The sequence below is a fragment of the Bubalus kerabau genome, chromosome 16 (genome assembly GCF_029407905.1).
Source record: "Bubalus kerabau isolate K-KA32 ecotype Philippines breed swamp buffalo chromosome 16, PCC_UOA_SB_1v2, whole genome shotgun sequence".
Classification (NCBI taxonomy): domain Eukaryota; kingdom Metazoa; phylum Chordata; class Mammalia; order Artiodactyla; family Bovidae; genus Bubalus; species Bubalus kerabau.
Window position 1 is genome coordinate 75622894 of NC_073639.1, and position 12299 is coordinate 75635192.

At 64.1% G+C, this 12299-nt stretch overlaps 1 protein-coding gene across 4 annotated transcripts; it reads right to left on the reverse strand.

Annotated features, from left to right (window-relative positions):
• Nucleotides 1–611: 611 nt before the first annotated feature.
• Nucleotides 612–12299, reverse strand: GGT5 (gamma-glutamyltransferase 5). Of its 4 annotated transcripts, none has more exons than XM_055550187.1 (12): nucleotides 11472–12299; nucleotides 8919–9049; nucleotides 8541–8636; nucleotides 7443–7638; nucleotides 6706–6840; nucleotides 6079–6221; nucleotides 5213–5349; nucleotides 4734–4924; nucleotides 4151–4257; nucleotides 3906–4024; nucleotides 3666–3776; nucleotides 612–2792 (listed from the first exon to the last, which is right to left on the reverse strand). In XM_055550187.1, exons 1-12 carry the CDS (start codon nucleotides 11642–11644, stop codon nucleotides 2646–2648), a joined length of 1686 nt encoding a protein of 561 aa, XP_055406162.1. In that variant the 5' UTR covers nucleotides 11645–12299; the 3' UTR covers nucleotides 612–2645. The 4 variants fall into 4 exon arrangements, with proteins under 4 accessions (XP_055406162.1, XP_055406161.1, XP_055406163.1 ...); XM_055550186.1 differs by having other exon boundaries at nucleotides 6079–6225; nucleotides 6706–6863; XM_055550188.1 differs by lacking the exon at nucleotides 3666–3776 and having other exon boundaries at nucleotides 6079–6225; nucleotides 6706–6863.

The window sequence follows — 12299 nt, forward strand, 5'->3', positions numbered from 1 at the left end:
TCTCCTCTGCTGAGAGGGGAGTCCAGGCCCTCACAGACGTTCCCAGCCGTCCTGCTGTTGGGCCCGCTGGGGACATGCTGTCCTTTTGAATGTGTTGCTTGGAGTCTCCTTGCGAGTATTGTTTTTTTTGAGGACTTTGTGTTGAGTTTCCCGAACACAATTGGCAGGAGAAGCCTATGGTCCTAATGGCAGGACACTGGGGAACTTTCCAGAAGGACGTTTGAGGTAGGCCACTGTTCCTGCAATGTTCTCAGCTTTTCTGTGTGATCGCTGACCCACCTAGATCTTTGCTCCTCCTGGGACCTATAAGCCTGCCCAATTAAATCTGAATTTCTGATAAAACAGAGATGTTTTTACCACGTGTTAAGTACCGTAATCCTATTTATCCTAGAAAGGTTATTTTGTCGAGTTTCCAAATTTATTTTTATTGAAATGAGTCATCTTTCCTAGTACTTTTAACTTCCTCTATAGCTTACGTTATTTCCCCATTCTCATTTCATTCTTTGCGTATTTACACTTCCTTAATTTTTACTGATTGGCTAGCTAACAGCTGTATATTTTTTCCAAGATCTGTTCTGACTTCAAATTCTCAATTTCTGCGTCAACTTCAATTCTTCCTGTTGCTTTCCCTACTATTCTGATTGTTCTTTTACTAACGTCTTACACGAGATGCTGTCTTGATTATTTTAATGTAACTGAGTAGGACAATGAATTTTCCTCTGAGCCCTGCGTGCACGCGTGCTCAGTCATGCCGACTCCTGGTGACTCCATGGACTGTGGCCCGCCAGGGTCCTCTGTCCATGGGATTTCCCAGGCAAGAATAATACCTGAGTGGGTTGCCGTTTCCTACTCCAGGGGATCTTCCTGATCAAACCCACGTCTCTTGCATTGGCAGGCAAATTCTTTTTCCTCTCACTATGTTCTGTGGGGACTCATCTGTATACATGTGAATGTTATTTTTGAAGATACTGCAGTCTTGGCTTTGATTGCCTCTGTTTAACGAGATGTTTACAGAAGCTGTAAGAGTTGCTAACTGGGCTGGGAACGTGCCTCGGTTGGTGTGGCTTGTGGTCCACAAGAGACGTGGGCAGGGGCCAGCAAGTCTTGCAGGGTGGGATGAGCAGGGCGTGGGGACTGGGTTTCCTCCAGGGGCCCTGGAGGCCAAAGAAGGCCCCGTGTGGCCTCCTCGCAGGATGGGGTATGCATTTGAAGGGTCACGATCGTCTTGAGTGGGGAGTGGACTGAGGTGGTGGCAGTGGCCAGGAGGCAGAGAGAGGGATAAAGATGGAACCAAGGCCAGGCCACGCAGATGGAGGGGGAGACCTGGGTGACCATCTCGGAGCGGGGAAGGGAGGCCACTGGAGAGTGTTCGGCTGCCTTAGAGCTGGCTTCTGGTTTGGCGTGTTGAGTCTGAGGTAGGTGCCTGAGGGTCCAGGTGCTCAGGAGGTGGGAGGCAGGTGGGTGGGTGGGTATGTGAGTCTGATGTTCCAGAAAGATGGGTGAGAGCCTGGGCAGGGAGGGAACCCACCAGCTCATGGGCAGTAACTGAGCCCCCAGTGGGGGCAGGAGTGCATCCACGTGCACGGACACAGCGACGAACATGGGTGCCACTGGGAGGCCCTGTGGCAGGTGAGCGGCATGTCTGAGTCCCCCGGTCTGCCGCGTTCTGTCCCCCTGGGCACAGGAGCCAAAGCCCTCCCCTGGCCCGAGTGGCTGGACTCCAGCCATGCGGAGGTACGCCTCTGGGGGATGTTTGGGCTGAGACCAGAGTCCCCAATGCTCCCAGGAATCAGGGTGCGGGCAGGACCTCCCCCCAGGTCAGCCCACCAAGAGCCCTCCCTCAGGAAGGCCAGCCCGTCTGGCAGCTGGCAGCGCCATCCCCAGTGGCCGGGGGCTCCTGGGTCCAGAGCAGCGGTTCTCAATCAGGGGTGACTGCTGACTGGCCGGGGCAGGGGGCTTGTTTAGCTGGGGGAGGCCAGGGACGCTGCTCTGCATTCTACATTGTGGGCACAGCCCCCCAAAACGTCAGCCATGCTGAGGGTGAGAGCAGGTTGGAGATGCGGGCTGGGGAGGGCTTAGGTCTCTCGTCTTCCAGCCTTTGCCCAGGACAGAGGACAAGCTCCAGGATGGGCCTGGGCCACAGACTCCCAGGAGCCAGGGCCAGGCGGCCCCAGGCCACACCCCAGCCTTCCCCGTCAGCCAGTAGTCCAGGCGGCCATGTGTGGAGCCTTAGCAAGTGTCCAGGGGCGCCTTGGATGAGCGCCAGCCCGGCTCTGGTTTCCCTGGCCCCGTGGTGGCGTGTGTGGAAGACTGTTAGCTCTGTGCGTGGCCCTCTCCACCTTGACCCCGAGTCAGGCATGGTGCAGTCTCTTCTTTAATCTCAGACGGAAGGATACACAAGTGGGGAGCGGGGCTTCCAGGGGGCAGGGGCACAGTCGTGGGTGAGGCCTGGAGCGGCCAGGGCCGGGGCTCTGGTGGGGAGACTCGACCCCCACAGTGGTCCATCTGCTGGGCTGTCCACCTCTTTGCAGCTCCAGGCCGACCGTCCAGCCCAGGGGCCCAGATCCTGCCAGGGCGCTCGATCCCCAGGTCAGGCTGGCCGGGCGCACGCGGGGCAGGACTCCAAATCGGGAGGGAGCAGCCCTTCAGTAGCCCGAGGGCTCCCCACCCTTCCGCGGGTCCGCTGCGGCATGCACACAGGCTCCGTCCTGGGACACGGCCTGGACCACATTCAGGAAGAAGGGCCTCTTGTTCTGCTCTTGGCCCCGGTCCTGGAGCCCCTTCTGAACTTCCTGGAGAGGAGAGGAGGCCGGCCGGTTACAGAGGGGACGGGGCCCAAGCAAGGAGCTGAGGACCCCAACCTGGACAGGAGTGGGGGCGCGGGTCTGGGTGAGGACAGAGGGGCGCTGGACGCAGCCTCGTCTGCAGGACGCAGAGTCTGTGGCCCCCCACTCCACAGGCCCCAGAGCAGAGGCCCGGCTCCAGAGAGGACGACGGAGTCCGTGGCTCTGTCTGGAAGGACCCGAGACACAGCCTCACTTTTGCCCTGGGTTGAGGACACCAGGGCCTCAGCGTAACCCCAGAGGAGTCCAGGGCTTCAGTGGAGAAGGTAGGTGGCGGTGGGGGACTCGGTTCTGAGGGTCTGGAAAGCAAAGCCTCTAGAAGGCAGAGCCTGGGCCCTTTGGAGCCCCGAGTCCTCCATGCTTAAGAAGAGCCCGACTCAACATCAGGAGGAATGGCCCTGCTGCCATGCTATTGGTAGCTTGGGATCCGCTCTCTCAACACCCACATGAGAAGACGGGGGATCCCGGATGCCAGGGATGTGGCAGGAAGACTCCCCAGGGCCCTGCTGGTGGAGGAATCACTGGAGGCTTCTGAAGACCCACGAGTCCAAGGACACAGGCAGGCCCCAGGCCCCCGTGGTCCTCGCGGGTGAGGTGCTTTGAGCACGGTCCTCATGGCTCAGGTCTGAGACGGTGCGTCAGGGCCCAGGTATTGGTGTCTGAGGGGCCAAGTGCCCTGCCTGGCAGACTGGTCCCCACGCTTGCCCGTCTGTGACCCTTCACAGAGACCCTGGAGATGCGTGGAGACCTGGCCCAAGGCATACAGGAGCTGAGGCCCCCGCCCCCAGGCTCTGAAGGCAGGCACGGAGGCGTCTGCCTCACCTGGCTGAAGCTGGGCTCGAACTCCACCTGGCCCTTGCTGTCCACGTGAAGGATGGGGGCGTTGATGGCGGCTTGCAGGTCAAAGCCCAGCCACAGCTTGTTCATGATGGCCTGCAGGGAAGAGGACGACGCAGGGAGGAAGACGGGGGAGTGGGGGTACCAGCCACCCTCCCCAACCCCTCGGGGGACAGCAGGGCCGCCCAGCAAGGGCGCATTCCAGCCGGGAGTCCCCAGACTCACCTGAGCCACCGCAGAGATAATGAGTTCCCCGCCGGCCCCGCCGATCACGAGCTTCGACCCCCGGGCTGTGCTGACCAAGATGGAGGGGACCATGGACGACGGGGGCCGCTCACCTGGAACTGGGAGCCAGACAGGCGTCAGGGCAGATTCGCTTCCCAGCCAGCCCCCCAGGGCCGCCCGCTCCGTCTCCAGACCGGCCCGCCTTCCCTCAGCCGGGGCTGGCGCGGGGGGGGAGCTGTGCTCACCGGGCCGGGGGGTGGCTCTAGAGCCCTGTGAGTGCCTCCAGCACAGGTCCAGAAGCTCGTTGTTGAGAAGGATGCCCGTGCGTGGTGAGTACACCATGGCTCCAAAGCTGCGGACGGAGGCGGGGCTGGGAGCAGGCTGTGGCGTCCTGACTCACCCCGCCGTCCAGGAGCCCCTGGCTTCAGGGACCGCGCTCCCCTCCCCGGCCCCGCCCCAGAGCCTCCCTGGCCCCGCCCCCAGGGAAACTCCCTGGCCCCGCCCCGGCCCCGCCCCCAGAGAAACTCCCCGGCCCCGCCCCCAGAGAAACTCCCCGGCCCCGCCCCGGCCCCGCCCCCAGAGAAACTCCCTGGCCCCGCCCCGGCCCTCCCCAGCACCATCCTTCTGGTGTGAGGCGCCTTCCCCATCCGCGCTCAGAGACACCGGGTGAGCACCCTTCAGCCAGAGATGCCCGGGCGCAGGACCCCTTTGACAGGAGGAGAGGTACCGCCCCCCACCTACCCCGCGGACACAGCAAGTGGGGGCGGGGCGCCAGGCCCAGGGAACCCAGTGCGGCCCGCCCGCCCGCCTGCCCCGAGCCCCACGCACGGCGTGTTGATGGTGCTGGTGGCGGCCACGGCGCTGCCGTCCTCGCCCAGCACGGACACGTGGGCCGTGCCCATCCTGTGGGTCCAGGCCCCGGCCAGGCTGTAGTGGTCGAGCGGGTGGTCTCCCCGGTCGTCCATCTGCTGGCGGATGTGCTGGGCCAGGGCCTCTCCCAGCAGGTCCTGGGAGGCGTTCTGGGGACGGCGGGCGGGTGAGGGGGTCCGTGAGCGGCCTGGAGGGGCCCACGCGGCGGAGGGTCCCCTGAGGGTGCCCCCACGGCCCTCCCGGCTCCCTGCTGTCCCCAGACCGACCGCACCTTCCTTGCTCGGGCCACTGCCAGGCCCTCCCGTTCCAGAGCCAACTGTGTTCACCTCCCTCTGGCCTCACCTGCCAGGTGCTCGGGGTCTGCACAGGGCGCCCACTGGCCTGACCCTGAGCCCTGGGGCGGGGACGGGGCTGCCCACCAGTCCAGGACACCTTACCTGGACCTCTGGGTGGCTTCGAGGGTCCCACAGCCGCCACCTCTGCCCCCCAGCGAACTTGAGCGTCTCCACGAGGTGATGGTACAAGTTCACTCTCCCCTCCAGCCCGGCCACCGACTCGGCGGTAAAGTTGAACCCTGGGGGAGGGGGGTGGGCGCAGGTGGGGGTCATGCCGTGCAGTGGGCCTGGACTCCGCATCCTAATCCCCAGGACCCATGAGTACTGCCCCCCACGGAAGAGTGTCCCCTTCTGTGGCAATCGTGTCAGTAACTGAAGGCTCTTGAGAGGAGCGGGTTATGCCGTGTGCGCTAAATCTAAGACATTCGCGTAAAACAGACACGCAGGACAGGGAAGCCGTGTGGTCGCAGATGCTGACCGGACGCAGCCCCCAGAACCTAGAAGAGGCAGAAAACAAATGCTCCCCCTGCCAACCGGCCCTGGAGGGAAGGTGGCCTTGTGGACACCTTGATTCTGAATTTCTGGCCTCCAGAACTAGCAGAGCATAAATTTCTCGTGGTCTAAGCCAGCAGGTTTTGGTGATGGGTGATCATTTGTTAATGGCAGCCCCGGAGAACGTAGTCAGCATCGGACAGTCCTGGCCCTGGACACGGCTGGGGCCCCCCCGACCCCCACCCTGCAGGCTGCTGTAGGCTGGGCCTCAGGCCTAGGTGCACACACTCGACGGGCAGCTCACCACCTGCTCCTCTGCCCCGGGTCGGGGTCCCCCGGGGTGGGGGTGGGGGGCTCCGCAGGAAGATGACGGCAGGCGCCCCTGCAGAGCCCTAGCCACCCCCAGGTCTGCTCTGGAGCACACCGCTCCCCAGGCCCGACCCTCAGCCCCGGACTCCTGCGGGGCGGGGCCTCACCTTTGAGCACGTTGAGGACGAAGCTGAGAATGGCGCCCCCAGCAGGCGGCGGCGGCGAATACAGGGTATAGTCCCCCAGGGGCATGGCAAGGGCATCCACCACCTCAGGCCGGAAGGATGCCAAGTCCTGCAGGGTCAGCTGGCTACCTGGGCGAGGCGGGGACGACTCCGTGTACAGCAGGGAAATGGAGGCACAGTGTCAGCCAGGGGCCCAGGGTCACACAGCGGGGCTCCCCTCACCCCCTAGCCTTCCAGACCCCCGGGAGGGGGGTGGGGGGGCGGCAATGCTGGGTCTGTGGGCAGTGGCTCGGGGCTGGGGGATGGGTGGGCAGACCGGAGATGGGCAGGTGGAAAGCAAGCAGGGAAGATGGGGGAGGCGCACTGGCCTCTGAGGGGGGCCAGCTCCAGGCCAGGAGCCCCCATGACCACCAAGAGCTCCCGTGTTGAGGCCCGAAACCACGGGGCCCTGCGCCTCAGGGGTGTTGACCGCAGGGTCCCTGGGCCCAGCAGCAGGCAGGATGAAGGAACGGCCTCTTGAAGCCTGGGAGCTGCTGGCCCTCCCTCAGCCCTGGCACCCAGACCCCGCCCTCTCTGGCCGGGCAGGGCAGTGGGACCTCGCACGCTGACCTTCCTTGGCGATGTCCTCCAGCAGCAGCTGGCCCAGCCGCCCTGTGTAGAGGGCCTCTGCGCCTTCTGTGGCCACGGTCTCCAGGGTGGCGGCCAGCATGGGCCACGGCAGTGGGTCCTGAGACCTCAAGGGTTCTGTCCCATTGAAGAAGAGCTGTCTGGGGGGTGGGGGGCGGCCTCAGGGGGGGCCGGGTCCTGGAGGGTGGCCACACTTCCGACCCTACGGGAGGCAGTCCTGGTCTGCGGTCCTGCGGGGCTGCGGTGGACACGGGGGTGGGGGGGGGCAGGTTCTCCAGGACTGGGTGGGGCTGACACCATTCACGTCTCATCACCGGGTCCCAGGGAGGCCACACACCCTGCCAGGCCTGCATCCACCCAGGGCCTGAGGTCCTGCCCTCCTGGAGGACTGGTCAGTGGGCAGCCTGGGTGGGCCCAGAGCGTGAGAGGGGTAAGGGCAGAGGGGAAGGAGGGAAAGGAGAGTGCAGGGGTGGGAGAGAGGACAGGGCCGAGGGGGTGTGCAGAGCCCAGATCTGTGCCCCGGGAGCCCCATCACGTGGGCAGAAACTCCCTCTGGCCGGAGCCCTCCAATGAGGTGCTACCACGTGGAGGCAGAGGTCTGTGAACTGAGACCAGGACGTGCTAATTATCCAAGGCCCCCGCCCCACCCCGCCTCCAGGGTAGACCTTCCAGCTGGAGAAGGGGCTGAGGAGGGGCCCTGGGCCTCCATCAGCGCTCACCTCAGGGATGACTCCGTAAGGGAGGGGCGCAGGAATGGGCTGTGCAGGAAGCTGGCGAGGATGGTGGGCACACGGAAGCCCCCCTGGAGCAGTGCGATGGTGGGCGTGAACAGCTGTGCCCAGGGCAGGCGACCGTGGCGGCGGTGGGCCTCAGCGTAGCCCCGGAGCTCCCCGGGCACCCCGATCCACTGGGCGCCTGCACAGCACAGGGTGTCAAGTCCCTGCCCCTGGGGCCACCTGTGCCCTCGGGCCCAGGGGCTCTCCATCACCCCACTCCTGGCCGCCTGGCCCCCTCCCAGCCATGGCAGCCCGAGTGAGCTTTCTGTAGCTCACATGGAAGCACATTCCTCTCCACTTGAACCCCCTTGACTCCCATGGACTTCTGCACAAAGTCCATGACCAGGTCCCTGGGGCTCAGGAAAACTGGCCCCAACCCCGCCCACCAGCCCAGTCCACCGACCCTGCCCACCAGCCCAGTCCACCAGCCCAGGCCACTGACCCCGCCCACCACCCCATGCCACAGACCCCAGTCCACCAGCTCAGCCCACCAGCCCCAGACCACGAACGCATCTCCACCGAAGTCTCTGGGGCCTTTGAAGTGGTCACTGCTTGGATCACCCCTCCCAACTCAGAGAGCCCTCCCCCAGGAAAAGAGCCCCAGCCTGGGAGTTAGAACCTCCACGGGGGCTCCCCATCCCCAGCTGCCGCCCCCCAGTGCCAGGGTGTCTCAGCCAGTCCAAGAGGCACCCTGTCCCTTTGGGATGGGAGGTTCTAACCCAGTGGCCTGAAACTCCAGTACTTTGGCCACCTCATGCGAAGAGGTGACTCATTGGAAAAGACTCTGATGCTGGGAGGGATTGGGGGCAGGAGGAGAAGGGGACGACAGAGGATGAGATGGCTGGATGGCATCACTGACTCGATGGACGAGAGTCTGAGTGAACTCTGGGAGTTGGTGATGGACAGGGAGGCCTGGTGTGCTGCGATTCATGGGGTCGCAAAGAGTCAGACACGACTGAGCGACTGAACTCAACTGAACTGAAGCCAGTGGCCTGGTGGGGTGGGGCAGAGGTGGGGGGAGGTGGTTCTCCAGGGTCTCACCTATGCCCAGAGGCTGGGCCTGCTTGCACTGGTCCAGCAGAGCCGGGATGGGGTTGGAGGGCACCGTCTCCCTGGCGTTGATGATTTCCACCTTCCCTGGGGTTGGGCAGGGCGTTCGGGGTGTCAGGGGCGCCCCGGAGGCTGCCAGGCCTCGCCGCACACCACGACAGCCCGGGCGGGGCTCTGGGCCTCTGTGCTAACTCCTGGGATGGGCTCAGCAGGGTGGGCGTGGCGAGACCCAGTAAGGGGCGGGGCGAGGCCTTGAAGGGGCGTGACGGACAGGCCGGTCGGCCACGCCCTCTGGTTCTTTTCCAGCTCCTCCCTGTTAGCACCTGGGGCAGAGCCCATCCTCCCCACGGGGGTCCCGAGAGGACTCACCTGTGGTGGCGTTGTAGATAGTGAAGATGACCCCTCCACCCAGGCCCATGCTCTGGGGGTTGACGACCCCGGTGCAGACCAGAGCCGCGATGGCAGCGTCCACGGGCGAGCCGCGCTGCTGGAGGATGGCTCTGGGGGGACCGGGCGCTGAGTAAGCAGCCAGGCTCCTCAGCCCCTGCCTTCCCCCCACCCCCGGGCTTGCTCTGCCAGCCTTCACTGGGGAGTGGGCACAGCCGGGTGGCCTGCCGGCTGCCACCACACCCCAGGTTAGTTCAGAGACCACACCAGGCTGATCCCTCAGGTCCAGCGGCTCGCAGACTCACTGCACTCTACAGGTTGCAAATTGCGACGTCCTTTACACTGCCCCTGGCCACATACAAGGTGCTTCTCAGTTTACAAAGCGCTCCTGTGGCTGTCCTCCCTGGTCCTCCCAGCGGCTGGGCCCACCCCGTCCGCCCCTCTCAGCAGCCCGGGCTCCTGGGTGGAAGGTGGGGACCCTGGGAAGACTCCGTCCTCCCTAGATTTCTCAGACATGAAGTGGAACAATGAAGCCTCCCCTGGGGACCCTGCATGGCATTTCCAAGTGGTCACAAAGCCTAGGAGTCGCCGCCGACCCTCAGGTCTCCCTAGAGGGTCTCCCAGAGAACCCAGTGCTTGCAGGATGGAAGGAGGGAGACGTGGTGAGCGGAGAAGGGACAGGAGGCAGCCGCTATGGCGGCACAGTGAGGGGAGGGCCCTGGAGGAGTCGCCCCCGTCCCTCAGCGGCTGGGGCAGCTCCGGGCTCCCTCCCATCTCTTGGACTTCTGAGAACAGCAGCAGGAAGTGAGTCACAGCTTGACACGGACAGAAATCGGTAAGAAAACCACATCCGCTTCCTCGCCAGTGGGGGCTGCAGAGCACAGGCCCTCTGCAAAGGCTTGGGGGCACAGGGTGAGCCGGGCCTCCCCGCAGGGCCCTGCCCCTGGGGGCCGCGTCCTCTCAGTGCTTCTGAGGCTGAAGCCTGACCTCTTTACTTATGTGTTCGTGCGCTGGGGCTTAACTGCAGCACATGCAGGACCCTGCTCGGTTGTCACACGTGAACTCTTGTTGCCGCCTGTGAGATCTAGTTCCCTGACTAGGGATCGAACCCTGACCCCTGCACTGGAAGCACAGAGCCTTAGCCACTGGACCACCAGGGAAGTCCCCTGACTTGTTTCTGTTTAGTCACTCAGTCATGTGACACTCTTTGTGACCCCATAGACTGTAGCCCGCCAAGCTCCTCCGTCCTTGGGATTTTCCAGGCGTAAATACTGGAGTGGGTTGCCATTTCCTCCTCCAGGGGATCTTCCCGACCCAGGGATCGAACCCGGGTCTTCTGTATTGCAGGCGGATTCTTTACCACTAAGCCAAAAGGGCCCAACTTGTTTGCATCTTTGCAAATATGGGCTCAGGGTGGGGGGTGGCACAGTGCTTCTGGGGGGCGTCATTCCCCTCCTGGCCCCTGGGAGCCCCGCCAAGACCAAGCAGGCTACCCTTCGACTTGTCCCTGTCATCCTTGAGGGAGCCATGAGGGAGGGCCCAGGACAGGAGGGGGCAGGGCCAGATGGCAGACAAAGGGAGGAAAGAATGGATGGAAAGAGGGAGAGAGCTGGGAAGAGGGGTGACCGTAGGACATAGGGGGCACGGACGCCCTCTGCCCAGCAGTGCCTGGTGGCAGCGGCTCGGCCACCATGCCCCTCAGTCCAGCACTGTCCCTTTCAGATCACAAAGCGCTTCTGATCCTGACCATGGCCCCTGAGGCAGACATTCCGGGAAGCAGATGGAACCGGCAGGGAGGCGGGTGCTAGCCCAGGCTCCCACAGCCCAGCTGGGTAGCGGGGCAGGGGCCAGGAAGGGTGTCCTCGTGGGAAGCCTCCATGGGCTGGGCTTCCTGGAAGAAGGTCTGGTCGGTTGGAAAACGCCGGCTGGGGCCCCTCTCCACAGCCCCCTTTCCCCGCCCAGCGAGCATCAGTCACTCTGCCAGCCGCTGGCCTGGCTCCGAGCCCTGACATGCAGAGGGGAGGCCGTGGGGGGACACAGTGCCATCGGGGGCGGGTTTCCCAGGGCCAGGCATCACTGAGTGCACCCTGGCGGCCAGTCCTCACATATGGAGCCTGTGCCCTCCTCACCCACGTCCCGGGGAAGACCCAGCCTCGGAAAACGGTCAGGGCCTCCCTGAAGGCGCTGGGCCCATCATCGGGGTCAGCGAGGGCCATACCAGCAACACTGTGGCAGCGTCCCCTCTGGGCCTCCCAGGCCTGAGGTTCAGGCCAGTCTCACACGCCACCTCCGCTCTGCCCGGATGGTGGTTACCCTGGACCCTGTCTGCCCCCATGCACATCTGCTACTGGGTCTATGCAAGGGCCCTGGGGCCTCTTCCCCCAAACCCATGCGGCCCCCACACGCCAGCACACACACACACACACACACACACACACACACACGTGTCTTCTCCACACTCTCACCGCTGGTCACACAGTCTCCGGGAGGGGCCGGCGCCAAGGCCCACCCAGCTCCCACCCACCTCTTACTCACCGCCCAATGTCCGAGCAAGTTTTGGAGTCCGCAGCGACTGCAGCGTGGGCAAAGGCCTGGGGGCCGCAGTGGACGCGGTGCCGAGAAACGACCACGGTGGGCACGATGATGGCCAGCGCCAGCCCCAGTGCCAGCAGGACCAGGCTGACCGCGGCCCCGCGGCCCTGGGCCATGGCTCTGACAGGCCCAGGGGAGAGGGGAGGCAGGTGGGCACGCAGCTGGCGGACAGGGAGGTGCACAGGGAGGCGGGCAGCTGAACGGACAAGGTGAGTGGATGGACTCACGGGTAACAGGACAGGTGGACCACCAGACGGGGGCCACAGACAGACAGATGGGCGGACAGCCAGATGGCGGGACGAAGGAGGATCAGACAGACAGAGTTGGATGGATGGACAGACAGAGGTTTCCAGATGAGCAGCAGGCAGCCAGGTGGACAGTGGGTGTGTGGACAGACGGCTTGCTGCAGGGCTGCTCCGTCCTCAAGTGTCCGCTGCAGAGGCAGAGCTGGCCACCCGCCGGGACTTCCAGTTTTAGTCTCTATCTTGGCCCTGGCAGGATGCCAGGCAGCAGGGCGTTTGTGGGGAGTTTTTCCTTCCAGAGACAAGTCAGCGCTGCTGTTAACTCTCTGTCTGCCATTCGACCCGCTGCCCCTCCCGCCAGCTGCCAGTGCCCAGGGGGTACGCCGGCCCGTGTGTGCGAGGACTTGGCGCCAACTTGGCTCCCGGGGGGAGTGGGGGTGCAGGGCTCCCAGGACCCCATGGCTGATCTCTGGCTCTCAGCAAAGCCAGGACAATAGAGGACCCTTCCTGGGTCAGGCTCAGAGGGGCA

What these genes read in the sequence shown, in the direction of transcription:
- GGT5 (XM_055550185.1), bottom strand. Translation starts at nt 11,644, where the DNA reads ATGGCCCAGGGCCGCGGGGCCGCGGTCAGCCTGGTCCTGCTGGCACTG. An exon ending in ACTTGCTCGGACATTGGGCG is followed by an intron (nt 9,050 to 11,471) that starts GTGAGTAAGAGG and finishes CGGTCCCCCCAG; the next exon opens with AGCCATCCTCCAGCAGCGCG. An exon ending in GAAGCCACCCAGAGGTCCAG is followed by an intron (nt 4,925 to 5,212) that starts GTAAGGTGTCCT and finishes CGCCGTCCCCAG; the next exon opens with AACGCCTCCCAGGACCTGCT.